The sequence below is a fragment of the Mastigoproctus giganteus genome, chromosome 11 (genome assembly GCF_048544385.1).
Source record: "Mastigoproctus giganteus isolate SK-2022 chromosome 11, ASM4854438v1, whole genome shotgun sequence".
Taxonomy (NCBI): Eukaryota; Metazoa; Arthropoda; class Arachnida; order Uropygi; family Thelyphonidae; genus Mastigoproctus; species Mastigoproctus giganteus.
Window position 1 is genome coordinate 156,688,388 of NC_143585.1, and position 27,003 is coordinate 156,715,390.

The following is a 27,003-nucleotide window of genomic DNA, read 5'->3' on the forward strand; positions in this document are numbered from 1 at the left end:
CTCCGGGATGACCACCAGGTCAGTGGAGTTTACAATAAATCAATCAATACAAATTACAAATGTTGATCATATTTAGCAGTCACGGGCTTGAACACCAGTCCACTCAAAGAGCGTGTGCTACTCTACTCGTGCCCCTAACCACTCGGCTACATTAAGCCTGTTCAGCTTCTGCTACACGACATAGATAGTTCAAAGGGTGTTGTCCTCCTCAACTACAACTACTGCTTTCACTTTTTTCCAAACCACAACCAGTCAGCATCTATTTTGTCCAACAGACAACTTTTCCTCATTTATTCCTTCTGTTTCTGCTCCTGTTCTCTGGAATAAGCTTACGTCACAATCTTGTGCCCCAGAGTTTGCTCCTGTTCTGTGTTGCCTTTTTATACTTTATATTGCTGGTATTTTAACTTCTCTTCTCAGCCTTCCACCCAAGGTACTCAGTACTACAGATTATAATACCTTTCGTGCGTGCCTCCATAGCCAGGTGGGAAGGAGCAGCAGTGCGTAGCACACGCTTCTTGATTAAACCGGTGTTCGAGCCCGTCACCACCAAATACGGAGGATGCGGAAACGTCAGGGAATGACCACCGCATATCCCAGAGCAATATGGCCTTAGTACCTAATGCTCCTAAAAACCAAATAACAAACAAACAAACAAACAAACAAATAAATAAACCTTTCGTGCTTGGAGTTTTCATAAGAAAACTTGTTTCCCTGCATCATTTTACCAATACTATCTACAAGTCCCAGTCTATACCAATAGAATTATACACCCCGCCCTCGATAAAAAAATAATCTTATTTTCTTGTCAATACACTTTGTCTGTGTAGCTGATCACTTCACTCCAAATAATAGGTCTGCAGCAAACTCTTCGGTTTTGTCGTTCCACTTATTATATCAAATCAGAACTATTTAGTGTTATTCTGATTCTCCATCTAATGTATATCCATGTACTTTCTTATTAGAAGTATAACTCTTTCTCTCCATCCATCATTTCTATATTTTTTGATCACATTGTGGCTACCACAGTCGACTCTGCTTCCAGTTTATCTCAGTGACAGCAGAATTCCATATTATATCAAAATTCATTGATAATTCAGGGCAGTGCAAAGGTACTTGGGGCTCAGATGAAAAAAGGAGTTAAGAGGCCTTTTATGTGGAGACTTTGATGGTTCCCTCGATTGGGACCCCCCTCATATCGGGATCCCGACCGAGGATCCAAAGCATCCCACACATTTGCACAGCAGTGCTTGATTTAACAAACCCTTCAAAATCAACAAAACCAACTATGCCCTTCAAAATTATAAACTTGATTAACTATACTTCTAACAATAGTATGAAAATGTGTATGAACTGCCTTTTTACATTCTTTGTATTCACAAGCACTGTTTTTCTGAATTGGTATCTGTAATAAATATCCATTTCTACTATGTATGACCACCGCATTTAAAAGAGCTTACAACTTTCTTGTAACTGTTTTATTTCAGCAAAAAAAACAGTCCTATTGTTTAACCACAGCCTTTGCATTTTTTGTGGCTGCACATAGCAGTGCCAGAGTCCACACAGATTGCTGTAGGATTACTGAAAACCCTGATTTTGCCTCTTTTTTTCAAAACCAGAGAATGCTTTTTTCTTTCCTTTTTTTTTTTTTTTTTTGTGTATGTATCCAAGTCTAGAATATAAATGAATTAACTTAAATGAAATAAATTCACTTAAGACAATATCTACCTTGTAACATCCATTGAGCCGGCACCACTTTTAAAGAAATCTGTATATCTCTCTACTTGGGTACTCAATATTCCTTCCCAAATGGACTATTTAAAACAAACAAAAATAAATAATAATGTTATTTTATAAATAAATAAATATATGAATAATGTATGTATGTATGGCACACATCTCTATAGATATATTTAGAATAAATAAAAGAACATACCAAGGTAAAATCCAGCAAGACAAGGTTATAGAATGTGCTAAGACAAGGTTATAGAAAGTTAAAAATAAATTTTGGTAACTTTTAAAAGTGGGTATATCATCAAAAGTTTAAATAAGCATCAGGGAAAAAGGCAGAATATGTATTACAAATATATGCATCATTTTATATACATGCATATAAATAAATACATTGTAAGAATTTAACAAGAGCTGACATTTTGAAATCTGACTGAGTGTATAAGGCCTAGCCAGATGGATAAGAGCAGTAAAACACATATCACCAAAACCCCACAAATAAAGAAGATACGTCTCACAGATAAAACAGTGCCACAGGACTCGCACATAGCATTAGCATAGGCATACGAGGCAAAACAAAAAAAAAAAAAAAAAAACACACACCCATTTCACCCATCTATTCGCCACAAAATTTGTCCAGTTGTTCCTTGAATTTATTTGAGCTATCCACTTCCACAACAATAGTTGAAAGTTTGTTCCAGCAATCAACCACCAGCTACCTAAAGGCAAATTTCTGCACAGCCCTTCTTTCCTCAATTTGAATTAATGCCCCGTCAGGTGTATAAACTAAGTGAGAGGAAGAATCACATCAGAAATGAGCTTGTTGAAACCATTCAAGGCCTTATGCACTTAAATCAGATCACATGCAGCCATTGTTTTTGTATATAGTGGTAGGGAATTCAAATTTTTCATTGAGATACCTACGTAGCTCTAATGCATAATTATATAGATTAATACACTTTACTGATTCTGTTAGATAGCATAATATTGACATTTAATTAATTTAATTTTTTTAAACTTATTAATTTAAAATAGCATGCCCCAAACTAGAGCAGCAATGCAACGTGCACAAAGTGGCAGGAGTGCTGTGACTCGAGGGAGCACTGAGGGGGGCGATTCTCCAACGCATCACAGCCTAAAAAAATGTGCAACTTGTGAAATGTCTGCCGAACTCTCTGGAACGGAACATGACATTACCTTGTGTGTGTGATGTAAGGAGTGTAAGGAAATCAGGCGACAACTCAGCATTGTTATGGGCCTATATGAGAGTTTAAAGGACAGGGTGGATGCCCTCGAAAGATCAAAATTGAGGGGACCATCGGGCTCTCAGCTACCCACATCAATGCCAGAGCTTGCACTTGGTCATCACGCAAGGCAGAATGCACTGGTCCCACAGGAACTAGTAGTTGTTGGTGACTCTATTATAGACCTGTGAGTTTAACTTCTGTTCCCGGAAAATTAATGGAGGCACTGGTTAAAGAAGCACTGCAGGATCATCTAGACAAGACTTCAGTTATAGCTCAGACACAGCATGGTTTTGTTAAGGGGAAGTCTGGCCTGACCAGTTTGATTGGATACTATGATGCAGTCATAAAACAACCCCAGGGGCTCACATCTGGTGAGTATGGGCTTGGCAAACCCAGGGGTCCTCAGCTGGATATCATCATTCTTCTCTTTCTTGGTGATTCCCTTCTACTTTTCTCTCTCCCTCCCTCCCTCTCTCTCTTTCTCTCTCTCTCTCTCTCTCAGGGTAATGCGGAATTTTTTTTTTTTTTTTTTTTTTTGGCTGGTGCAGCATAAGCCTCAGGCTTCCTTGCATCATATGGCTAATAATAATAATAATAATAATAACTGGATGCAGGGAATAATTTTGATATTATATACTTGGATCTTAGAAAGGCTTTTGATACTGTTGCACATGGAAGACTGCTGCACAAATTGTAGCAGTGTGGCATTGGAGGCAAATTGCTGCTATGGATAAAGGGGTGGTTGAGGGGGAGAAGACAGAGTGGTAATCAATGGACACTGCTCATCGTGGACTAATGTTATTAGTGGAGTCCGTCAGGGTTCAGTATTGGGTCCTTTATTGTTTTCTGTATTTATAAATGATATTGATGATGGTATATCAAGCTTAATGTCCAGGTTTGCACACGATACGAAGGTTGGCAGGGTCGTCAAGGACACTACTGACACTATGCTGCTGCAACAGGATCTGGAAAGGTTGAGCACATGGGCTGAGAGGTGACAAATGAAGTTTAACATTGACAAATGTAAAGTACTAGATATGGGAAACAGCCACCCCAGAGCAACGTATCAACTCTGGTACTACACTGACAGTGGTAGAGAATGAAAGGGACCTGGGGGTGGTTGTGCAGGCAGATATGAAGTTCTCTGAGCAGTGCAGACGGGCTGCAAGAGTAGCTCATGGTGTATTGTCAATGATATATAGGAATTTTTCTAGCAGGGATAAGGAGGTGATTATTCCCTTGTATAAGGTAATGGTCAGGCCACACATAGAGTACTGTATACAGGTCTGGAGACCTCATTTCAAGAAGGATGTAGAGCTGCTGGAACGAGTAGAGAGAAGGGCAACAAGATTAGTGAATGGAACAAAGGGGTGCTCTTACGAAGAAAGGCTTAAGTTTTGCAAATTACAGTGTCTGGAGACTAGGCAGCAGCAAGGTGATCTGATAGAGGTGTACAAAGCCTTGAATGGTTTGAGCATGCTCAATGCTGATGGGATTCTTCCTCTTGCTCAGAATAATCAGCTGAGAGGGCATAAATTCAAATTGAGGAAAGACAGATGTAGGATAGATGTGCGGAAATTTGCCTTTAGCCAGCAGGTGGTTGGTTGGTGGAACAGACTTCCATCCCTTGTCGTGGAAGTTGATAGCCTAAATAAGTTTAAGGCTCGGCTGGACAGGTATTTCGAACGAACACAGGGGTGAAGTGGAAGTGGTTATTTTTTATTTATTTATTTTACTTTAATTTTTTTGGCTGATGCTGCATAAGCTTGCTTTCTTGCATCAAATGCCTCTACTAATGCTAATGCTATTGTCAGGGAAACGGGTAACATGCTTTGTAAAAAGGATAGGTGGAAAAGGACCAGGGTATGTCTGCCAGGGGCAAAGGTTGATGACGTTGTAGAGCGGATATCATCTTTTAAGGGCACAAAAGGTGATATAGTTGTACATGTTGGCACTAATGATATTAAGAGTAGGAGACCGACAGAATTACTTAACAAATACAGGTCACTGTTGAACAAAAGCCGAGAATTAGGGTTGAATTTGAAAGAGTCTGCAATTCAGCCCAGACACGATAGGAGGGAGTATATGATGAGAGCCTTGTCGACCAATTCGGCCCTGGAAAGATTGTGCAAGGCTCAAGGGATAGAATTTTTTTTAGCCTGGACTGTACTTGTTAACAGGAGAGACTGCTTCTACCGAGATGGAATACACTTAAATAGAAAGGGTGCAAGAATATTTGCTGATGCTGTCGAGGCAGCGTTAGGTGGGTCGGAAAACTGCTAGCTTGGGGGGGATACAAGGACTAATAGTTTAACAGTAGCCATAGGCAGAGGTGAAGGTGATTCTTGCACAACTTCTATTAGAATAAGTAGCGACCTGGAATGAGGGGTGTTGGGGTTTTCAGGGCCGGATGGCACTCATCCTGAAATAAGTGGGTATATGGGATGTGTTAGGGTAACTAGGAATAGGAGCATGTATGCTTGCATGTATACCAATGCTAGAAGTATAGTAAATAAATTTGATGAATTTGAAGTGTTGGTCAAGATATCAAAGGCGGATATCGTTGGGATAGCAGAGACATGGTGTCACACAGATATAAGGAATGCAGAACTGGAATTTGGGGAGTACAATGTGTACAGAAAGGATAGACAGGATAGGAAGGGAGGAGGTGTTATGTTGTTAATTAAGAAAAACATAAAATCAAAAGAAGTGCACCCAGTTGATATAGATGAACAGTGCACTGTTGAGTCAGTTTGGTGTGACATAAGCACTGTGAAAGCAAATATAAGAATAGGAGTGTGTTATAGGCCTAATGACTTGAATGAGTACAATGAACAATTATACAGAGAAATAGAGTGGGCCAGTAAATCAGAATGTCTTATAATGGGAGATTTTAACTTCCCAGATATTGACTGGAACTTGTGGGTTAGTCACTCACACACTAGTAAGACTTTTGTGGATTTATTGGATGATTGTTTTCTGCAGCAGCATGTTCGAGAGGAAACCAGAGAGAGTAATACTCTTGATCTGGTTATCAGCAGTGATCATTCGAGTATTAAGAATTTGCGGATAAAGGAACCACTAGGTGGCAGTGATCACAGTGTACTGATGTGGCATTTACTTAAAGATTTAATTACCATCAGGGGTAAAGGAAAGGGTTTTTGCTTCCGTAAAGGTGAGTACAGTGGTCTCCGACAGTTTTTAAATTCTGTACAGTGGGATAAACTGACAATGTTACCAACAGTAAATTCTAAGTGGGAAGCATTCAAGGAATTAATCGTGGAAGATACTAAAAGTTTCATACCTATTAAGAAATACTGTTCAAGGTTTAGGCTTAAATGGTTATCAAATGAACTAATGAGACTCTTAACAGAGAAGAAAAATGCATGGGATGCATATAAATTATCAAGCGACTCAGAAGCCTATGGCAGATATAAGATAGTCTGTAATCAGGTCAAAAAGGAGGTTAGGCAGATTACGCAAAATCCTTGGCAAAAGATGCTAAGAAAAACAGCAAGGATTTCTTTACTTATATAAACTCTGAAAGGAAGGGGATGAATCTGATTGGTCTGCTTGATATCGATGGATCAACTGTTGATGATCCTGCCCAGAGAGCAAACAAAGTGAATGAGTATTTTGCATCTACATTCACACACAAGGAGTTATTAAGGTTTGGAAATGGCAGAAGGTTATCAAATTGTAGCAGGATACTTAATGATTTTGTAATAACTGGGAGCAAAGTGGAGGAGAAATTTTCGAAGTCAAACATAAGAAAAGCACCTGGGGTGGATGGGATCTATCCAGTTATATTAAAGGAGGCGACAAAGCAACTAAGCAAACCCTTGGCCACAATTATGAGAGCATCCTTGGACTTAAGATGTGCAAATGTATCCCCAATTCACACAGTGGGATCGAAGGGTGACACGAGTAATTACAGACCACTTAGTTTAACTTCTGTTCCGGGTAAAATAATGAAGTCACTGGTTAAAGATGCATTGCAGGATCATCTAGACAAGACTGCTGCAATAATTCAGACACACAGCATGGGTTTGTTAAGGGAAAGTCTTGTCTGACAAATTTGATAGGATATTATGATGTGGTTACAAAGGAACTGGATGCAAAAAATAATTTTGATATCATCTATTTGGATTTCAGGAAAGCTTTTGACACTGTTGCGCATGAAAGACTATTATACAAATTGGAGCAGAATGGTATTAAGCGTAAGTTGTTACAATGGATAAAAGGATGGTTAAGTGGGAGAAGATAGAGGGTAGTAAGATATGAAGTTTTCTGAGCAATGCAGACAGGCTGCAAGGACAGGTCATGGGGTTTTGTCAATGATGTATAGGAATTTTGCTAGCAGGGAAAAGGAGGTGATTATTCCTCTTTATAAGGCAATGGTTAGTCAAGCCTTGAGTACTGCGTACAGGTCTTGAGGCCTCATTTTAGGAAGGATGTAGATTTACTTGAGCGTGTACAGAGAAGGGCAACAAGATTGGTGAGAGGAATGAAGGGATCCTCTTACCAAGAGAGGCTTAAGTTCTGCAAATTGCAGTGGCTGGAGACTAGGCACCTGCGCGGTGATCTGATTGATGTATATAAGGCCTTGAATGGGTTGAGCATGCTGAATTCTGATGGGATCCTTCCACTTGTTCAGATTACAAACCTAAGGGGGCATAAATTCAAATTAAGAAAAGACAGATGTAGAATAGATGTGCGGAAAATTGCTTTTTGCCAGCGGGTGGTTAATTGCTGGAACAAACTTCCATCTTTGTTGTGGAAGTTGATAGGTTGAATAAATTTAAGGAGGAATTGGACAGGCATTTGGAGGGAATGGTGTGATTTTTTTTTTTTTTGGCTGATGCTGCATAAGCTCATACACATGCTTTCTTGCATCACATGCCGCCACTACTACTACTACTACTAGCAAGAGTCTAGTCTCCAGACACTGCAATTTCTAGATCACAAGCCTGTCTTCATAACAGCAAACATACCAAATCAGGACAGTAAGATCTAAAAAGTAACATCAGTACAGTAACATTTGTAAAATCAGGACAATAACATTTCCATTATTGTAGATGTAACAACCACCAAATAACATCCAAGTTTCATCAGACGCTGGCCGAGAAATAATATCTACATTCCCATTTTGGATCTGGTACAGACCATGAAACCATTAAGGGAATGTTTTCTGAAGAAGATCAACTCCTACCTGAAATTAATTCTCTTAAAATTCAGCAAAAAAAAAAAAATCGCCAATAATAAGTCGCCAATTTTCACTTCAGTACAAAGAGGATATGTATATCCCGTAATGTACCAAAAAAAAAAGAACTTCCTTTTCTCCACACATATAGGCCAAACCCTTTTAAACAGCGGAAAATCCCCAGCATCCTGTTTCAGTTAGTGATGGGCATAATCAAATGATCAGTAAAAAGAGATTTCAATATTCGAAATATTCATTCGTTAAAGATCTTAAATTTGAATGATAGCATCAGCCAAAAAAAAAAAAAAAAAAACGCCCTTCCCATTTCATCCATCCATTCACTCCAAACATTTGTCTAGTTCTGCCTTGAACTTATTCAATTTCGAGCTGTATTCGTTACTTACCGCTCTCTGTGTTCTCCTACTCAAACATCCCTTTATCCTTAGCAGCAACTTACCCTTAATGCCATACAACTCAAATTTATACAGCAGTCTCTCATGTGCATCAGTAACAAAGGCTTTCCTACAATCCAAGTATATGATATAAAAATTATGTTTTGCATCCAGTTCCTTTCTGATGGTATTGTAGTATCCAATCAAATTGGCCAAACAAGATTGCCCCTTAACAAACCCATGCCATGTCTGAACTATTGAACAGTGCCTCAATTATTTTCCCCCAGAACAGAAATTAAATTAACACGTGTGTAATTACCTTTAGATCCCCCCCCCCTCTTTGAATTGGATGCTTGGCAAAGATTATGGTAAAGAGTTTGCTTACTTTGTTTGCTGCTGCTTTTAATATAACTGGATAGATTCATTCTATCTACCCCAAGTGCTTTTCTTATGTTTAACTTCAACAATTTCTCCCTCAGTTATTACAAAATAATTTAGCCCCCTTTTACAGTTTGATAAACTTTTGGCATACACTTCCCCACAGAATTTTTCATGTGTGTTTGCTGAGGCAAAATAGTCATTCAATTTGTTAGCTACCTAAGCAGAATGAACGGTCGAACCATCGATATCAAGTGGACCGATCTCATTCATCCCCTTCCTTCTAGAGTTTATATAAGTAAAGAAGTCCTTGCTGTTTCCCTTTGCATCCTTTGCCAAAGATTTCTCGTAATCTGCCTTTACTTGCCTGACTTCCTTTGTGACTTGATTACAGACTAGCTTATATCTACCACAGGCTACTGTGTCTCCTGATAATTTCCATGCATTTTTCTTCTCTGCCACAAGTCTCATTCATTCATCTGACATCCATCCAGTTGGTATGAAAAGCCTAGTAGCTTCTAAGATTAATTCCGTGAATGTTTTCCCATTTAGAATCTGCTGTTGTAACATCAGCAGTTGGTCCCGCTGTATAAAATTTGAAAAATGTCTGAGATCCCTGTAGTCACCTTTACGAAAGCAGAACCCTTCCTTTTTTTTTTTTTTTTACCCCTGATGGTAGTTATATCTTTGAGTAAATCCCACAATCTGCAGATTCTTAATGCATCAATAATCACTGCTAATAATCAGATCAAGAGTACTGCATACTCTAGTCCCTCGACCATGCTATTGTAGAAAAAATCATCCAATAAATCCACAGAGGTCTTGCTAGTATGTGGGTAACCAACCCACAATTTTCAGTCAATAGCTGGGAAGTTAAAATCCCATATTATAAGATGATCTGATTTACAGGTTCACTCAATTTTTCTGTACAACTGTTCGTTGTACTCACCAGAGTATATTAGGCCTATAACATACTCCTACTCTCAATTTTGCTTTCCCAGTGCTAATGTCAAACCAAACTGACTTGACATTTCACTATCCAGCCATGTCAACTGGATGCACTTTATTAGATTTTGTGCTTCTTAACTAACAGCATAACCCTTCCTCCCTTTCTATCCTATTCTTTCTGTACACGCCCAAATTTAAATTCCGCATTTCTTATATCTGAGTGACACCACATCTCTGATATTTCAACAATATCCACCTTTGATGTTTTGACTAGCACTTCAAATTCATCAAATTTATTTACTATACTCCTAGAATTCATGTACACAAGTATACATGCACCTGTTCTTACTCTTAGTTACCTTAACACAGCCCATGTATTTACTTGTTCAATGATGACTCCCAGGAGTCATGAAAGTTCAGCACCTTGCTTTCCAGGATGCTGCCCATTCCAAAAGAAGCAGTGCAAAAATCACTTTCTTCTCTGCCTGCAGCTATTGTGAACCTTTGTGAATCCCATGAAGTTTGTGAATCCCATGAAGCTAGCAGTTTTCCAACCCACCTAAAACTGCCTCAATAGCATATTCTAGCCTCTGTTTTATTTAAGTGTATCCCATCCTTGTAGAAGCAGTCTCTCCTGTTAACACGCACAGACAAAGCTTAGAAAAATTCTACCCCATGAGCTGCACAAGCTCTCAATATCTACCAATAGGTGCAATACCTTGCATAATATCTAACACAGGCATCTGTGTCACCTGATACATATGACCCCGCTGGAGGCCATGGGGGGGCATCAGCCCTCAGCAAAAAGGAATATGTCAGATCACCTGTCCTACGATGTGTTTCAGTAAGAACAGCTTCCTCTTTACAATTCCTGCACAGACTGCAGACTAGACTGCCATGTTTCAATTACAAGCTTTAGCTGATGTAATTTATTTGTAGTCTGTCTATTCCATGAATGCTGCCACTGGTAGAGCAGCTTTTTGAGAATTATTTGCCTGTTGCCTGTATAGGGGGACTGACAGGCAATGTTTGTTAATGGGGTGTCGATTTGGCTGTGGCATCAGCTAAATCATTTCAAGTAATCCAAATGTAGCTAGGAATCAAGCAGAAGTGATTATCAAATTTATATCCATAAAGAGAATGTATCATCTGCTGAACGTGAGACAAGACTGGATGAGAATTGCATATCAAAGATAATAAGGCTTGTAATAAACTGAAAGAATCGGAATATATAATAAACCTTCGGTATTGACAAGTTCTGGTGTGATCCAAGGCTAACTCTACAGCATGCAGCTCACAAGGGGAGAATCTGCTTGGATATAGTAGTGTCTGGAAAAACAGTAGCAGATCCTACATGATTCTATTTTGAGCCATCTGTGTAAACTGGCAAGAAGATAGTGTTCAGCTCGATATGCTGAATAGAGTATCTGACTTTATCTAGCTCTTAAGTGAAAAGTCGCATGCCAGGATGGAAGGGCATCTTTGGTGTTTCAGCAACCTTTGTCTACCATGATATACAAACCTTAGATCAGCTCTTGGGCCAGAATACCTGAACAGATGACTGGCAGTCTGATGGGTGTTGTACAAATTTTCCCATTATGGCTGAAAAATGGATCTCCATGTAGGATGATCTGGCAGGGATTTCAGTTTGAAAATGCACATTAGAAACAATTGCTTATGTCGGAGCAATAAATGGTGGTTCATTCGCTTTCACTTCTCCAAACAGGAGATGTCTGCAATTCTCCAGTAGCAATACAGATAGTCTGATGATGAGTGGGATCCAGCCATTGAAGTACACTGTTCCTGGCTGATGCATATCTGGGACACACAATCTAGTTTAGATTGTACAAGTGCAAGGATGTATAATAAGGTGCATTGGTATGAACCAAGATGTAGAAGAGAGAGCATGGAGAATACTCAAGCATCCCAAAGGGATGTTTTCAGTCTAATTAAATGGTCCACAGTGGACGCGTTTTTTTAGAAGTCGCAATGCATACAGGACAGAAGATCACTGATTTGTTCTATTCTAAAAACCATTTAACATAAGCATTAACCATTCTCGCCAAATTAGCAGAAACATCTGGTCAGCGCAATAGGTCAACAGTTGGAAGGAATTTTAGGATCCTTACCTGGCTTAACAAAGACAAGAACGGTTGCTTTGCATTACTCATCTAGAAACTGCTGTTTAATAATGATTCTGTTATACAGATAGAGCAGATGATCCATATATTTTCGTGAAAGGTGCTTAAGCATTTCATAATGAATGCCATCTTCTCCACATTTGCCTTAGAAAGGGTCAGAGCTCTTTTCAGCTCATATACAGTGAATGCCCAATTGTAGGGGTAAAAGCCCTTTAATGTGAACTTAAGAGCCCATTTTTATGTTTCAGGACCAGAAACTCTGGTGAATGGGATGATATAGCAGAGATGTTTCCCCAAGAGCATTAGCTATTGCAGTTGGCTCTGCAATAGTGCATCCATTATACTCTATGATCGATGAAGGGTTAGATGCGTATGTTCCCTTGATTTTCCACATTTTATCCCAGACCATCTTTGTGCTGGTGGACTGGGTAATAAATGAGGTGAAACAGATCCACAATTCCTTTTGATTTTGATGGCGAATGGACCATGCCAGAGCATGGTTCGTTTGCCATCATCTTTAAAGGCTATTACAATGGCCTTTTTCTGCTGCTGTGCATTCCACTATGATTTAGGAAAAGTTAGAAAATGGGTAGATGTTTTCAGAATTGCAAGTACAGCTGCATGGACAATGTTTTTTATGACGAATACCACTGCATCATTGATAGGCTCCTGACTGACTGTACTGCTGTTAAACTCTGCCAGATGTTGAAAGGCATTTCAGTCAGCCTGATCACCATGGTAACCTAAAAGGTATGCAATGCCTCTTTTTAAGTAGGCTAATTATCATGGGAGAAGTGATCACTTCTGTAGAGTTTCTCCTCCACCTCCTGAGTTAGTGAAGGAAGAAGAGAATGGGAACATATAAAAAGATCAATAGCAGAGAATGTATGGGTAGGCATATAGAAAAAGGTGTTAGTTACCACATTTAGAAGGGAGAAGTTGTTGTCAGTGCATCCCCTTCCATTAAGGTCAGCACTACCCTACAGAGTGTTATGTCCACTGAACATAACACTCAGTGTTATGTTGAACATAACACTGAGTGTTATGTTCAACAGTAAGACAGGGTGGGCACTATTATGAAAGGAAGGGTGGTTTTCATTTGCCTTCAAATATGTTTCCTTCAAGGAAAAGTAAACACTGGCTCATGTTTTTTTTGAAAAAGGGCAACAGAATTGTTGTCAACAAAATTTCATCGAAATACACAACAATTCCACTGTGGAATTTTAGCCATTATTTTGGCTTGGTGGTTCTGTTAATCAGCTTTTGAAGTGCTGCTGGCTTATTCTTCTCAGCCTTGGATTTATCTTTTTTGGGGAAGTATGGATGCTGTCCTGTTTCCATTACTTCCTCTGCAAAGAATTCCAAAACTGAATCATCTGGTACCTCCTTCACCTCAACATACATTTTTCCTTGGGAACTGGGGGGGGGGGGTACTTCAGGTTTTTTGTTCTTTTCTATAGCAATTTCTATTGTTACTACTGGAGAATTAGAAGGTACTGATAAGGGAGTGGCAGCTGAATGATCCTTCTGTGTGGGTTTTTTATAGGAGCAAATTGGTGGGGCAGTAATTTCTATTTGGATTCCAATGGAATATCTCCCTACTACCTTCTGAGCACAGGTTAAGTGTATTCATGGGTTTTGCTGCTTTTCTTGCCTCCTGATATGATTTGTTCAGCTCTGTATTAAGCCTTTGAGTTTTTTTTTTTTTTTTTGATTCTTCTTTCTACCTCTGGCATGCTCATGAGTAAGCAGGGTACTCACTTTTGCAGCTGAACATGAAGTTTTGTGGTCCTTTGTAGCACATCACGTGCATGCAAGGGCTCCACAACAGTCCATTTGTGAGTGCCCGTATTTCCAGTACTTAAAGCACCTTAAAAGATTCGAGTCATATGGATGTACCAAATAATTAATATAGCCAGCTTTGATCTCATTAGGAGACTGTGAGTTAAAGGTCAGGATGATGTTTCTAGTGGGAACAAGTTTCTATCCTTACATGTGAATATTATTTTGCAGCTGTCACTCCTTGGGGTTTTATTTCAGAACACATTTCCTCTCCAGACACTTCAAATAGATCCCATTCTGTGATAACATCACAGGATTAGTTAAGTGTCTTGTGGGAAGAACTGTGATTGATATTCCCATCCCCATAGACATGGCTCAGAGAAGCTGATCTGAATGTTTCTCATTTCAGGTCTCTACAAGAATGCCACCTTGTAAATCTGCCAAACAGTGAAACAGTTGGACAGATTTAGGAGAGCCTTCTGGCCATTCCAAACCCTTCATTATAATAAAGAATGACATTTTTCTTATAAATTTCTCCAATACATCATGCAATGGGTGTTTAAACATGATATAACTTCTGAAGTGACGTCAGCAGAGGTCAACATTTAATTTTTCAGATAGGGACCAAGTTTGGGCCTCAGAAGAAATAACTTTATCGGATACATGGGTTTTGTTTTTTTTGTTTTAGTCAGCGAAAGGGCTCCCAACAGCACAAAACTCAAATGAGACACCCACTACCTGGCAAGTAATAAATGCACTCAGAAGTGGAATGCCAGGGCTGTCTAGACACTATACCTCCACTGTCGTCGGACTGATCCTGTTCCTCGGACCACAAGGGTAGGGGCATGGCATTGACATGGTTGATCCCTGCAAGTCAACTGATCCTGGCTGAGCCATCCATCCAGGACCACCCATCTTGTTGAAGTAGTGGTCAAAGTGGTAATGGTGTGTTGAAGCTGGGACTATTAACCACCAGGAATCCTTTTTCCAAGTTTCCACATGTCACAGTGCATGGGAAACATGGCAGATTTCTATGGTGTTAGCCCAGAACCTAGACTGTGGGGGTTGGATCACAGTGATGCTAATCTGGAGGACCAGCAGCATTTACAGGTGCCCACACTGAGGGGTCCAGCAAAAAAAATTAGATACTTAGGAGACATAGAGATGCACAAAGCAGTAGAATAGAATATCTGGCCCCAAATAACACCATAAGCATAAGAAAGCATTACAAGTTGTGTGCCTATGTTAAAGCGGAAAAATGAAGTAAAAGCGTTTTACTTCATTTTTCAGCTTTAACTCTTTGTTTTTTATTTTATAACATTGTTATTTAGCTTCTTTGAAGTGTTCGTAGTAGTGACAAATGATGCAAGAAAGCAAGATTAGAGAGAATAAGCCAAAAAAAAAAAAATCTGCACATCTATCTCGCAACCATCCTTCCATAATTTGAATTTATGCCCCCCCACATTAGTCTCAGCAAGAGGAAAAATGCCTTCAACATCTCAATTGGATCTCCTCACAGGTGTCTAGTCTTCGCATATTGCAATTTGTAAAACTGAAGCATTTCTTGGTAAGAGCATTCTGTTTCCTTCACCACTCTCATTGCTCCTCCTTGCACCCATTCCAGCAGCTCTACATTTTTCCTAAATGAGGCCACCAGACCTGTATAACAGTAGTCAACACGTAGCCTAACCATGGCCTTGTACAAAGCGATAATCACTTCCTTAACCCTGCTAGCAAAGTTCCTGAAGTACTATATCATTGAAGTGCTGTACTAGCAGATGTCTGCACTACTCAGAGAACTTCATATCTGACTGCACAATTACCCCCCCCCCCCCAGATCTTTCATTTTCCACTATACTGAGTATAGTACTACACAGTTGGTTAATCTGAGATTACTGATATCCATAAGCAGTTTCTTGCATGTCAATTTTAAATTTCAACTGCCATTTCTCAGCTCATCGACGTAATTTTTTTAGATCTGTTGCAGCAGATTACCATGATTACTGTTATTAACCACACTGCCAACCACTGTGTCATCTGCAAATTTACACACTGAGTCTGATATACCTTTATCAATATCATTAATAAATACTGAAACAACAATGAGCCTAGCGCTTAACCCTAGGTAGCTTCCACTAATAACATTAATCAGTGAAGAGTCATGCCCGTTGAAAACCACTGCCTTCTCTCACTCGACCATCTATTTATGTATAACAAGAACTTAGCCTTATTACGACATTGCTCTAATTTGTACAGAACCCTTCAGGAGGTAGCCCTCATGAAATCCAAGTACAGGTAGCCCTCAATTTATGTCGGGGTTAGGTTCCTGGGGTTACAGACGCAAATGAAACCCTTTATATAATGGAGTCAATCGGAAATCACAGGGTTTGGTTCCAGGCAGCAAAAATTTTACCTGCACTTTGAATTGATTGCTTTATTTTATTAGCATTCTTCATAGTTGTAGTAATAGTCAATGGAGGAATATTCATAGCCCTACACGCATTAGGGCAGCTTTTATTAGATTCTATCAAAATATTGCACTACGATTCAATTAACTACTTTTACCAGACATTGCATGTCTTTATTCTATTTATGAATTTAAATGTGAATTTATTTATGTTTTTAAATTAAAAACTTTATAACACGATTTATTAATAGGACAATTAATTTTAAAATGTTAGTGTAATAAATTTCCAACATGTAAATAGCATAAACAACAACCAAATGAATGCTTCACCACATGGATCTTTGCTACCCGCATCCACGAGTGGTTACTTTGAGGGCAGGAATCTTTCTCGTCTCTGATATGAATGCGCTAATTGCTGATTGGCTCAGATTGTCCTAAATCACACGAACAGTGCATGATACATAGCAAAGTATAATGCCGATAAATTGTCTAATGAGTTTAAACTTTCAATTTATACAAAAATTGCAAAAAAATAAAAAAATAAATAAATAAAAATAATAAAAGTGGCATTGTGGTTAGTGATCAGCACTATTGCGAACTGGTGCAAATCGGACCAGAGCAAAACGAGGGCTACCTGTATATGATATGTTTTTGCATCCAGTTCCTTTGTTACTGAATCAGAATATTCCAATCAGATTGATCAAAGACTGCCCCTTAACAAATTTATGCTGTGACTGCAGTATACTCGGATTCCTGTCTAGATGGTCCTGCATCACTTCTATAACCAGTGACTCCATCATTTTCCCCTGGTGAAATTAACATAACAGGTCTGTAGTTACCCATGTCACCTTTCGATACCCCCTTTCTCAATTGGGGATACATTCACACATCTCCAGTCCATCGGGACCTCCTTTGAATCCAAGAATGCTCTCAAAATTATGGCTAAGAGTTTACTTACCTCCTTTGCTGTCCCCCCTTAATATAAATGGAGAGATCCAATCCACCCAGGTGCCTTTTTTATGTTTAATTTCAACAATTTCTCTTCCTTTCCTTTGAGTTATCACAAAACCATTTTGCTCCACATTAGAATTTGGCTTCAGGCAACAGTATGGTTTCAAGCCAGGCCACTCAATGCAGCAACTAGTAAATGCAGTCAATAGTGCAGAAGAAATATATCTGCAAGCTATTTCTGTACACTTTGGTGGGCTTTTGACAGCTTGAGGTGGCCCAGCATTTTCAGTACGCTATGCCAGGCCACTCTGAACACAAACCATTACAAAATGATCTGTAACAACTACAAGAACAGAGAAGCATTAATCAAAACAAATTTCAAGAAAAAAGCATAATAATTACAAAAGGCTGTCCCCGAGGATTCTGTACTGGGTCAATTCTTCTGGAACATAGTACTGGATGAGTTCCTCAATGTGGACTTAAATTCAGTAGATGCCATTGATGATGACTTGCTGATCACAGTGAGGGCAAACAACCATGGAGAGGAAAATCGGGCCCAAAATCCTATTTACTAGAATTGCAGGATTGGACACAAACCACACCAGAAAAAACCAAAACTATCCTCCTAAAATATATCATTAGAAGAGCATCACTTATAATTAATGGCACTTCTATCAGAATGGTCCAAGAACTAAAATATCATGGCATCATCATTGATAGCAAACTGTTTACCTCATTCAGCTCCTACATTATGTGTTAAGTGCAGAGAGTGTGAAGAAATTAGGCGCCAACTAAGGGTTCTGATGGAAGTCTATGAGAGTTTGAGATAGATCCCTCGAAGAAATTAATATGAGGGCCCCTCAAGCTATCAACCCCAATTCAACACCAGAGCTCACTGCTGGGTATCAGGCAAAACAGCGGCAATCCCCAAGAAAGAATGCTCTGATCCCACGGGGGCTATTTATTGTTGTTGTTGTTGTTCTGGAGGCTTAATGGCACATAAGCTGCTAAGGCTATAATGTGCCTATTCACTTATTATATTAAAACATGAGTTTTCCCTAGATCAAAAGAAAATCTGAAATCAGAAATAATTGAAAAGCCCAGTTTGCCGGAGAAAGTCAAAAAATTCGGAAATATTTGCCTTATCACCAATGAGATTTTCAAGAGTTACTGGTTTATGAAGGTTTACCAGTGATATCAAGGATGAAGTTCTGGCTTGTTTATAATAGGGGCAGTCAATAAGAATATGTTTTACAGTCAAATTATTAGAACAATGTGTACATTGTGGTGGATCATCTCCTGTGAGTAAATGAAGGTGGGTCAGATGGGTATGTCCTATTCTTGCCCTTGAAAGGACTACTTCTTCTTGTCTCGATGTGCGGATACTGGAGCGCCAAATTTTTGGATCATGTTTAAACTGAAAGAGTTTATTATTAGTCTGAGAGTGCCAGAGTGCTGTCCACTGTGATAGGCAAGCAGCATGAACGGTTAGTGCATAATCTGATGCTGGAACAGGGATATTGGTTAAATCAAAGGTAGATGGGTTTTTGCAGCTTAATCAGCCAGTTCATTGCCTAAAATACCGGAATGGGCTGGAATCCAGCAAAAAGTGACCAGTTGGTTGCGTTCTTTAATTTGCAGTAATAAGCTTCTGATTTCATCAAGAACAGGGTGAACTTTATCTGAGGAATTACATAATGACATGATTGAGCTGAGTGAATCAGTGTAAATAACTGATTTTAAGGAACTGTCAGAATAGAGATTTTCTAAAGCTAGTTTAATTGCATATAATTCAGCAGAAAATATACTAAATTCGGATGGAAGGGAAACTGATACAGTTGTATTCGGAAACACTGCAGCTGCTCCAACATTTGAATTAGATTTAGAGCCATCTGTATAAATTGGAGAGAAATCAGTATATCTTTGAGTGTGAACTGCATGAATTTGGTTGACATTTGATGCTTGCAAAGTATTCTTTCTCCATTGACAAAGGTAAGTGTCACAGGTTGGAAGAGGAGGAGGAGCCCATGGTGGCTGAGTATAAGTTGCCACCTGCTTTACGGAATGGATGGAAATATTCCAGATTTGCACCAATTCAAGAAGACGAAGACCAGCTGGCTTTACTATACTAGGTTTGTTTCTGTATAGGATTTCTAACGGTGGGTTGAAAAGGTATGACTGAACGGGATGAGAGGCACAACTTTGTATCTTAACAGCATATTTGAGTAACAGTGTTTTCCTGAGTAAAATTAGTGGGGGCTCGTGAGCATCGATGTAGAGACTATGTGCTGGCGACGTTCTGTATGCACCAATTGCAATTCTCAAAGCACTGTGCTGAATTGGATCAAGCCAGCGTAATGCACTCTTTCTGGCAGAATCATAGATTGGAGCACCATAATCGAGACGGGATCTGATTAATGCCCTGTATAAACGAAGAAGCGAGGTACGATCTGCACCCCACGTTTGGGCAGATAAAGCTCTAAGTATGTTTAACTTTTTTAGACATGAAGTCCGTACATTTTTAATATGATCTAGGAAATTTAACTTGTTGTCAAGGATTAATCCAAGAAATCTGATGTTGCTGGTGACCGGGACAGGGATGTTAGAAATTTGAAGTTCAGGATCTGGATGAAGTTTGCGTTGTCTACAGAAGTGGATGGCAACTGTTTTCTGCTGCGAGAGCCGATAGCCATTCAGGCTCGCCCATTGTTGGATTTTATTAAGTGATATCTGAAGCTGTCTTTCAATAGACCTCATGTTTTGAGAATGACAGGAGATGGAAAGGTCATCTGCATAAAGGTAAGTCTCAACTGTATTTGGAAGCTGCTTAGTGATAAAATCTATTCTCAGAGCAAAAAGAGTGGCACTCAATACTGATCCCTGTGGAACACCTTCTTCCTGGATGAAAGTTGTGGAAAGGGCATGTTGGTATCGAACTTGAAATGATCTGGTATGTAAGAAGTTCTGAACAAATATAGGAAGGTTGCCTCTTAGTCCGAGAAGGTAAAGATCACTAAGTATACCATACCGCCAGGTGGTATCAAAAGCCTTCTCTATATCTATTGAAACCATTACTAGATGTTCATGTTTGACAAAAGCATTACGAATGGCAAATTCAGCCTTGACCATAAGGTCTAAGCATGACCTGTTTTGACGAAAGCCATATTGACTATGGCTCATTAGCTGTTCCGACTCAATGATCCAGACAAGTCTTCTGTGGATAATTTTCTCAAGAATTTTGCTGAGGCAGCTTGAGAGAGATATGGGTCTATAGCTATTGGGGTTGGATGGATCTTTTCCAGGTTTCAGGAATGCCAAAACTGTAGAGTGATGCCAAGAAGCTGGAAAAACATTTTCTAAAAATATGCGATTGTAAAAAACCAGGAGGCAGCGCAAAGCTTTGTCATCAAGATGTTGTAGCATGACATAATAAATCCCATCTGGCCCGGCAGCACCATTGCGGGCAGTTTTAATGACATGTAAAAGTTCAGAATATTGCAGAGGTTTGTTATATGGGAGAAGACGGGCAGTTTGAAAATGAATAGCATGCTTTTCAGTGTTTTTAATTCTTTGGAATGAGGTAGGATAGGCTGTTGCTGCTGAAATTTCGGCAAAAGTATTGCCCAAAGCATTAGCTATATCTACTGGATTAGAGAGATCTTTCCCATTCCAAGAGAGGATTGGAGAAGGTATGGTAGGAAACTTACCAGACAGCTGTCTAATTTTTTTCCATATTATTTTGGAATCAGTATTTCTGTGAAAACTAGAGGCAAAACGGATCCAGGATTCTTTCTTTGCTTGCTTTTGTATGAAGCGTGCTTTTGCCCTTAATTTCTTATAGTTAATGAAATTGACTGTGCTCAGACATTGCCGAAACAAATTCCAAGCTTTATTTTTTGCTCTCTTTGCTGTGGTGCATTTGTCATTCCACCAGTAATTATGATGCTTTCGGCCCGGGGGATTTGATAGTGGTATTGTATTTTTAGCCACATTTAGAAGATGCGACGTGATGTAATCTGTGGCATCATCAATATGTTGGAGGCGGATTTTTTCCTCATCAAGGTCGATTGATGATTGAAATTTTGCCCAGTCTGCTCGGACAAATTTCCACTTTCTGCAGGGTTGAATTGAAGGACGAGTGTTTGCTTTCAGAAAGTTGCATACTATTGGAAAGTGGTCACTGCCCATGGGATCATTTATTACATTCCACTCTATGGTTGGGACTAGTACTGGTGAACAAATTGTGAGATCTATTGCTGATGTGTGTCCTGCTGGGAGCTGTACGTGTGTCGGTGCACCAGTATTGAGTATACTGAAATTTAGTGCCTCTAAAAAGCTTTCAATTAGTCGGCCACGTCTATCCAATTTGGGAGAACCCCATAATGGGTGGTGCCCGTTAAAGTCCCCTAATATACAGAGAGGTGGAGGTATCTGTATAAAGAGGTCTTCAAGATCTTTTAAAGAGTAAGTACGGTTTGGTGGTAGGTAGACTGAGATAAGTGTTATTGCACTATGGAGAGTTATGCGAACAGCAACAGCTTCTATTTCAGTTTGGATTGGGATATGTCTAGTTGGGATCTTCGAGTTTACTAGGATTGCTACACCACCATGGGCAGCATTAGCGGTATTTCGATCTCTTCGATAAAGGCAATAGTTCTTTATCGAAGGAGAAATTTGTGAGGTCAGGTAAGTTTCCTGTAGACAGAAGGCAATTGGAGAATATCGGTTAATTAAGAATTGAATATCGTCAGTGTTGCAACGAAAACCTCTGCAATTCCATTGTAAGATACTGTGGTTCATTTAGGTTTAGTTGAGGATGTTTCATCAGACTGTTTTTTGTTTGAGCACTTTTTCCGGTCTTTTTTTGGGAAGCTGGGGCGCCCAGTATCCATAGTGTCATTTGCATGAAGTTCTAGTATGGGTTCCTCAAGATCTGAGTGTACATCTACTTCCATACTATTGGTGGATGATTCAGGTTTCTTGTTGTCTTTGGTAGTTTTTAATTTTTCTTTATCATGTGAGACTGTCCGATTATCAGTTGGGATGCTGATTGGAGTGTTGGTCGACTCACTGGTTCTAGTTTGATGTGTGTCTTTTCCTGAATTAGATAATGTATTTTTAACCCAATTAGCCATAGATGTGCTGGGGGGTATTGATACATCTGTTTGTACTGCTGTTGAAATAAAACTTCGAGTGTGAGACGCATATGAACGACTGGGCATGGTCAACATAACCTGTCTGCGTGCCTCAGGGTATGTGAATTTGTGCTCAATTTTATATTTTTGAATTTTCTTCCCTGTTTTCCACATTTCACAGGATTTTGAAAATGCTGGGTGACTTTCTTTGCAGTTGGGGCAAATGGGACTTGATGCTGAACAGTCTGCTTGTGTATGTTCCTTGGAACCACAAATAGGACAAATAGCTTCTCCTCTGCATGCTTGTTGGGAATGTCCATATTTTTGGCATTTAAAACAACGAATGGGATTAGGAATATAAGCCCGAATTCGGCAGTTTAAATAGCCAGCTTTTACCGAGGATGGCAAATCTGGGGTACTGAAGGTTAAAATGATTGACCTAGTTGGGACGAGATTTCCATCTTTTTTAGTCATTATGCGTTTGGCGTTGGTTACTTTTTGATTACTCAGTTCTTGAACTAATTCCTCTTCTGATATTGTCAGTAGGTCCCATTCGGTTATAACGCCTTTCGAGGAATTTAAGGTGTTGTGTGGAGTAATAGATACTGGCAGGCCACCGAATGTCGTTGTTTTGAGCAGCCACTCAGAATGTTTGGAGTTGGCTGTTTCAATTAATAGGTCTCCCGATTGCAGTCGTTTAACCATTTTTGGTGTTCCAGCAATCGATTCCAGAAATCTTTGGATGACGAATGGTGATAATTTGCCGACAGGTTGGTTGGAGAGAGAGTGTATCACCAGAAAGTTTGGCATTTCATTGCACTGAACTTCTCTTCGGAGCCTTTTTGGTTGGTTCACGTCTTCATCATTTGGTTTGTCTAGCCTTGAGTTTGAAGGCTCTAGAGGTGGATATTCATTTTTATCCATCGTTGCTCCTTTTAGCCCTGGGGGATAACTTTTCCCCCAGATTACCGGCCCCGCCACGGGGAGGCAGGAGCAGTGCCGCTCGGAGGCACTGCGGTTGAAGTGTTAGTTGGTTAATAGAACAAGAAATATAGGAAAAAGAAAGGTGTGTTTCCTTTCTGTGTTCTAACTTGTGGTTTTCAAGTATAGAACTAGTTATAAAAGAAAGGCTTTTGGTAGAAACGTAGGAACTTAAGAGGAAATAACTTCAATCACTTTAGAAGAGCGCTCTATATATCACCAGAATATCGCTTGGCCTCGAAATACGCTTGGCACCCGGGGCCACTATTTATTGTCAGTGACTCTATTGTCAGGGAGACAGGATATATATAATGCAAAAAGGATTGGAGATACAGGAAGAGAGTACATCTGCCAGAGCAATATTTGATAATGTTGTAGAGCAGATAATATCTTTTAAGGGCACAAAAGGTGATATTGTTGTACACGGTGGCACTAATGATATTAAGAGTAGGAGACTGGCAGAATTACTTAACAAGTACAAGTCAATGTAGAAAAAAAAGCTGTGAGTTAGGGTTAAATTTGTAAATGTCTGCAATTCTGACCAAAAACAATAGTAGGGAGTATATGATGAGAGCTTTGTCAATCAATTCGGCCTTGGAAAAATTCTGCATGGATAATTGGGTAGAATTTTTCTCAGTCTGGTCTGTGCCTTGTTAACAGGAGAGACTGCTTCTACAGGAATGGGATACACAAATAGAAAAGGTGCAAGAATATTTGCTGATGCTATTGCGGGTGTTAGTGGGTCGGAAAACTACTAGCTACGGGGGATACATAGACTAATAGATTAACAGTAGCTGCTGGCAGAGGTGAAAGTGATTCTTGCACTGCTTCTACTGGAATGAACAGCAGGCTGGAAAACAAGGTGCAGGGGATTTCAAGAGCTTCTGCGAGTCATCATGGAACAAGTAAATACATGGACTATGTAAGGATAACTAACGGTAAGAAAAGGTGCATGTATACTTGTATGTACACCAATGCTAGGAGTATAGCAAATAAATTTGATGTGCTGGTCAAGACAGCAAAGGCAGATATTGTTGGGATATCAGAGACATGGTGACACATAGATATAAGCAGTGCAGAATTGGAATATGGGAAATACAATGTGTACAAAAAGGATGGTTTGATTTTTTTTTTTTTTTTTTTTTTAAGGAGCATTAGCACCTAAGGCCATATTGCTCTGGGGATATGCGTTGGTCATTCCCTGACCTTTCTGCATCCTCCGTATTTGGTGGTCATGGGCTTGAACCCCGGTCTAATCAAGAAGCGTGTGCTACGCACTGCTGCTCCTGCCTACCTGGCTACGGAGGCCTCGACAAAGGATGGACAGGGCAGGAAGGAGGAGGGGGTTATGCTGTTAGTTAAGAAACATCTAGTTGACATGAGCAGACAGTAAGAGGTTGAGTCAGTTTTGTGTGACACAAACACTGGGAAAGAGAAAATGAGTGTTGGTGTGTGTTAATAGGCCTAATGAATCTGCTAAGTACAATCAACAATTGTGGAGAGAAACAAAGTGGGACAATAAATCAGAATGTCTTCTAATTGGGGGATTTTAACATTCCAGATAGTGACTGACACTTGTGGGTTGGTCACTTGCAAATTAACAAGACTTTTGTAGATTTGTTGGATGACTGTTTTCTACAGCAGCATGCGCAAGAGGAAACCAGAGGAGTAATACTCTTGATCTGAATATCAGCAGTGATTATTCATGCGTTAAGAATTTACAGATAAAGGAACCACTAGGTGGCAGTGAGCAAAGTGAACTGATGTGTGATTTTTTTTTTAAAGATGTAACTACCATCAGGGATAAGGTGTGGGGTTTCTGCTTTCATAAAGGTGACTGCAGTGGTCTCACACAGTTTTTAAATTCTATACAGTGGGATCAACTGATGATGTTAAAAACAGAGAATTCTAAATAGGAAGCCTTCAAGGAAATAATCTTGGAAAGTACGTAGGCTTTTCATACCAATAAGAAATACTGTTCAAGATTTAGACCTAAATGGATATCAGATGAACTAATGAGGCTCATGGTGGAGAAGAAAAATGTGTGGGTGCATATAAATTATCATGCACATAGAATTATCACGTGACATAGAAGCCTATGGCAGATATAAGCTAGTCTGTAATCAAATCAGAAAGGAGGTTAGGCAAATGAAGGCTGATTACGAGAAATCCTGGGAAAAGGATGCAAAGAAAAACAACAAAGACTTCTTTGCTTATGTAAACTCTAGAAGGAAGGGGCTCAGATAGTTGCTCAGATAGCTGACACACTGAATGAGTATTTTGCATCTACATTCACACACAAGGGATTCTGCAAGGAAGGGGAGGGCAGACATTTAGCAAACTAACAAGGAGCTAGAGGATTTGGTAATAATGGAGAGAAAGTGGAGAAGAACTTGTTGAAGTTAAACATAAAAAAACGAAACCTTGGGAGGATGGAATCTATCCAGTTATATTGAAGGAGGCCACAAGGGAAGTATGCATCCCATTAGCAATAATTATGAGAGCATCCTTTGATTCAGAGGAGGTCCCCATGGACTGGAAACGTGCAAATGTATTCCCAATTCACAAAGGGGATTCAAATGGCGACACAAATAATTATAGACCTGTTAATTTAACTTCTGTTCCAAAGAAAATAATGGAGTCACTGGTTAAAGAAGTGTTGTAGGATCATCAAGACAAGACTGCAATAATATTTCAGACACGGCATGGGTTCGTTAAGACACCTTAACGAACATGCGTTCGTACCAGCTGTGTGGTACTACACTCAGGGAAGTGGAGAATAATTTAAAAAAAAAAAAAGGAGGGGGTAATTGTGCAGTCAGATATGAAGTTCTCTGAACAGTGCAGATGGGCTGCTAGAGCAGGTGATGGAGTCTTGTCAATGATATATAGCAATTTTTCTAGCAGAGACATGGAGGTGATTATCCCTTTGTATAAGGCAATGGTCGGGCTTCACCCTGAGTACTGCTAACAGATCTAGAGGCCTCATTTTATGAAGGAAGTATAGAGTTGCTAGAACGAGTACAGAGAAGGGCAACGAGATTGGTGAGAGGAACAAAGGGGTGCTCTTACCAAGAGAGGCGTAAATTCTGCAAGCTGTAGCATCTGAAGAGTATGTACCGGTGAGGTGATCTGATTGAGGTGTATAAGGCCTTGAATGGTTTGAGCAGGCTCAATGCTGATGAGAATTTTCCACGTACTCAGAGTAAGAACCTGAGGGGTAATATATTCAAATTGAGGAAAGACAGTTGTAGAATAGACATGCAGAAGTTTGCCTTTAGCCAGCAGGTAGTTGATTGCTGGAACAGACTTCCATCTGTTATTGTGGAAGGTGATAGCTTAAATAAATTTAAGGCAGAACTAGACAAACATTTGGAGTGACCAGATTGGTGAAATGGGAAGGGTTTTTTTTTATTTGGCTGATGCTGTATTAGCTTTCTTTCTTTCATCATATGCCTCAATTAATACTAATGATGAACATTCATCTAAAAAAGTTAAACTATACTGCCTTAGTCTCCAGAATTAGCATGCCAACTGCAGCCTAAACAAGAAAAGACTATGTCTTTTATACAAAGCAGTCTTTATCCCTGTTGTTTCCAATGAAACCTAGCATCTAGTTCCATAGGACAATAATAGGGAGAAATAAAAGAAAACTGTACAGTATACAAAGATTCGTCTTATCAGCCATTACCAGAGCTTACTGTTCG

The 27,003-nt window shown here is 39.5% G+C and overlaps 1 protein-coding gene across 3 annotated transcripts in view; it reads right to left on the reverse strand.

The window, feature by feature from the left end:
* LOC150078525 (mitochondrial 10-formyltetrahydrofolate dehydrogenase) overlaps positions 1 to 27,003 on the reverse strand; it is a 910,691-nt gene that overhangs the window by 551,692 nt on the left and 331,996 nt on the right. For all 3 annotated transcript variants that reach the window (XM_090385282.1, XM_090385283.1, XM_090385284.1), the window contains one exon: positions 1,729 to 1,814. In XM_090385282.1, the coding sequence (XP_090241408.1) occupies positions 1,729 to 1,814 (86 nt within the window). The remainder of the gene's footprint in view (positions 1 to 1,728; positions 1,815 to 27,003) is intronic.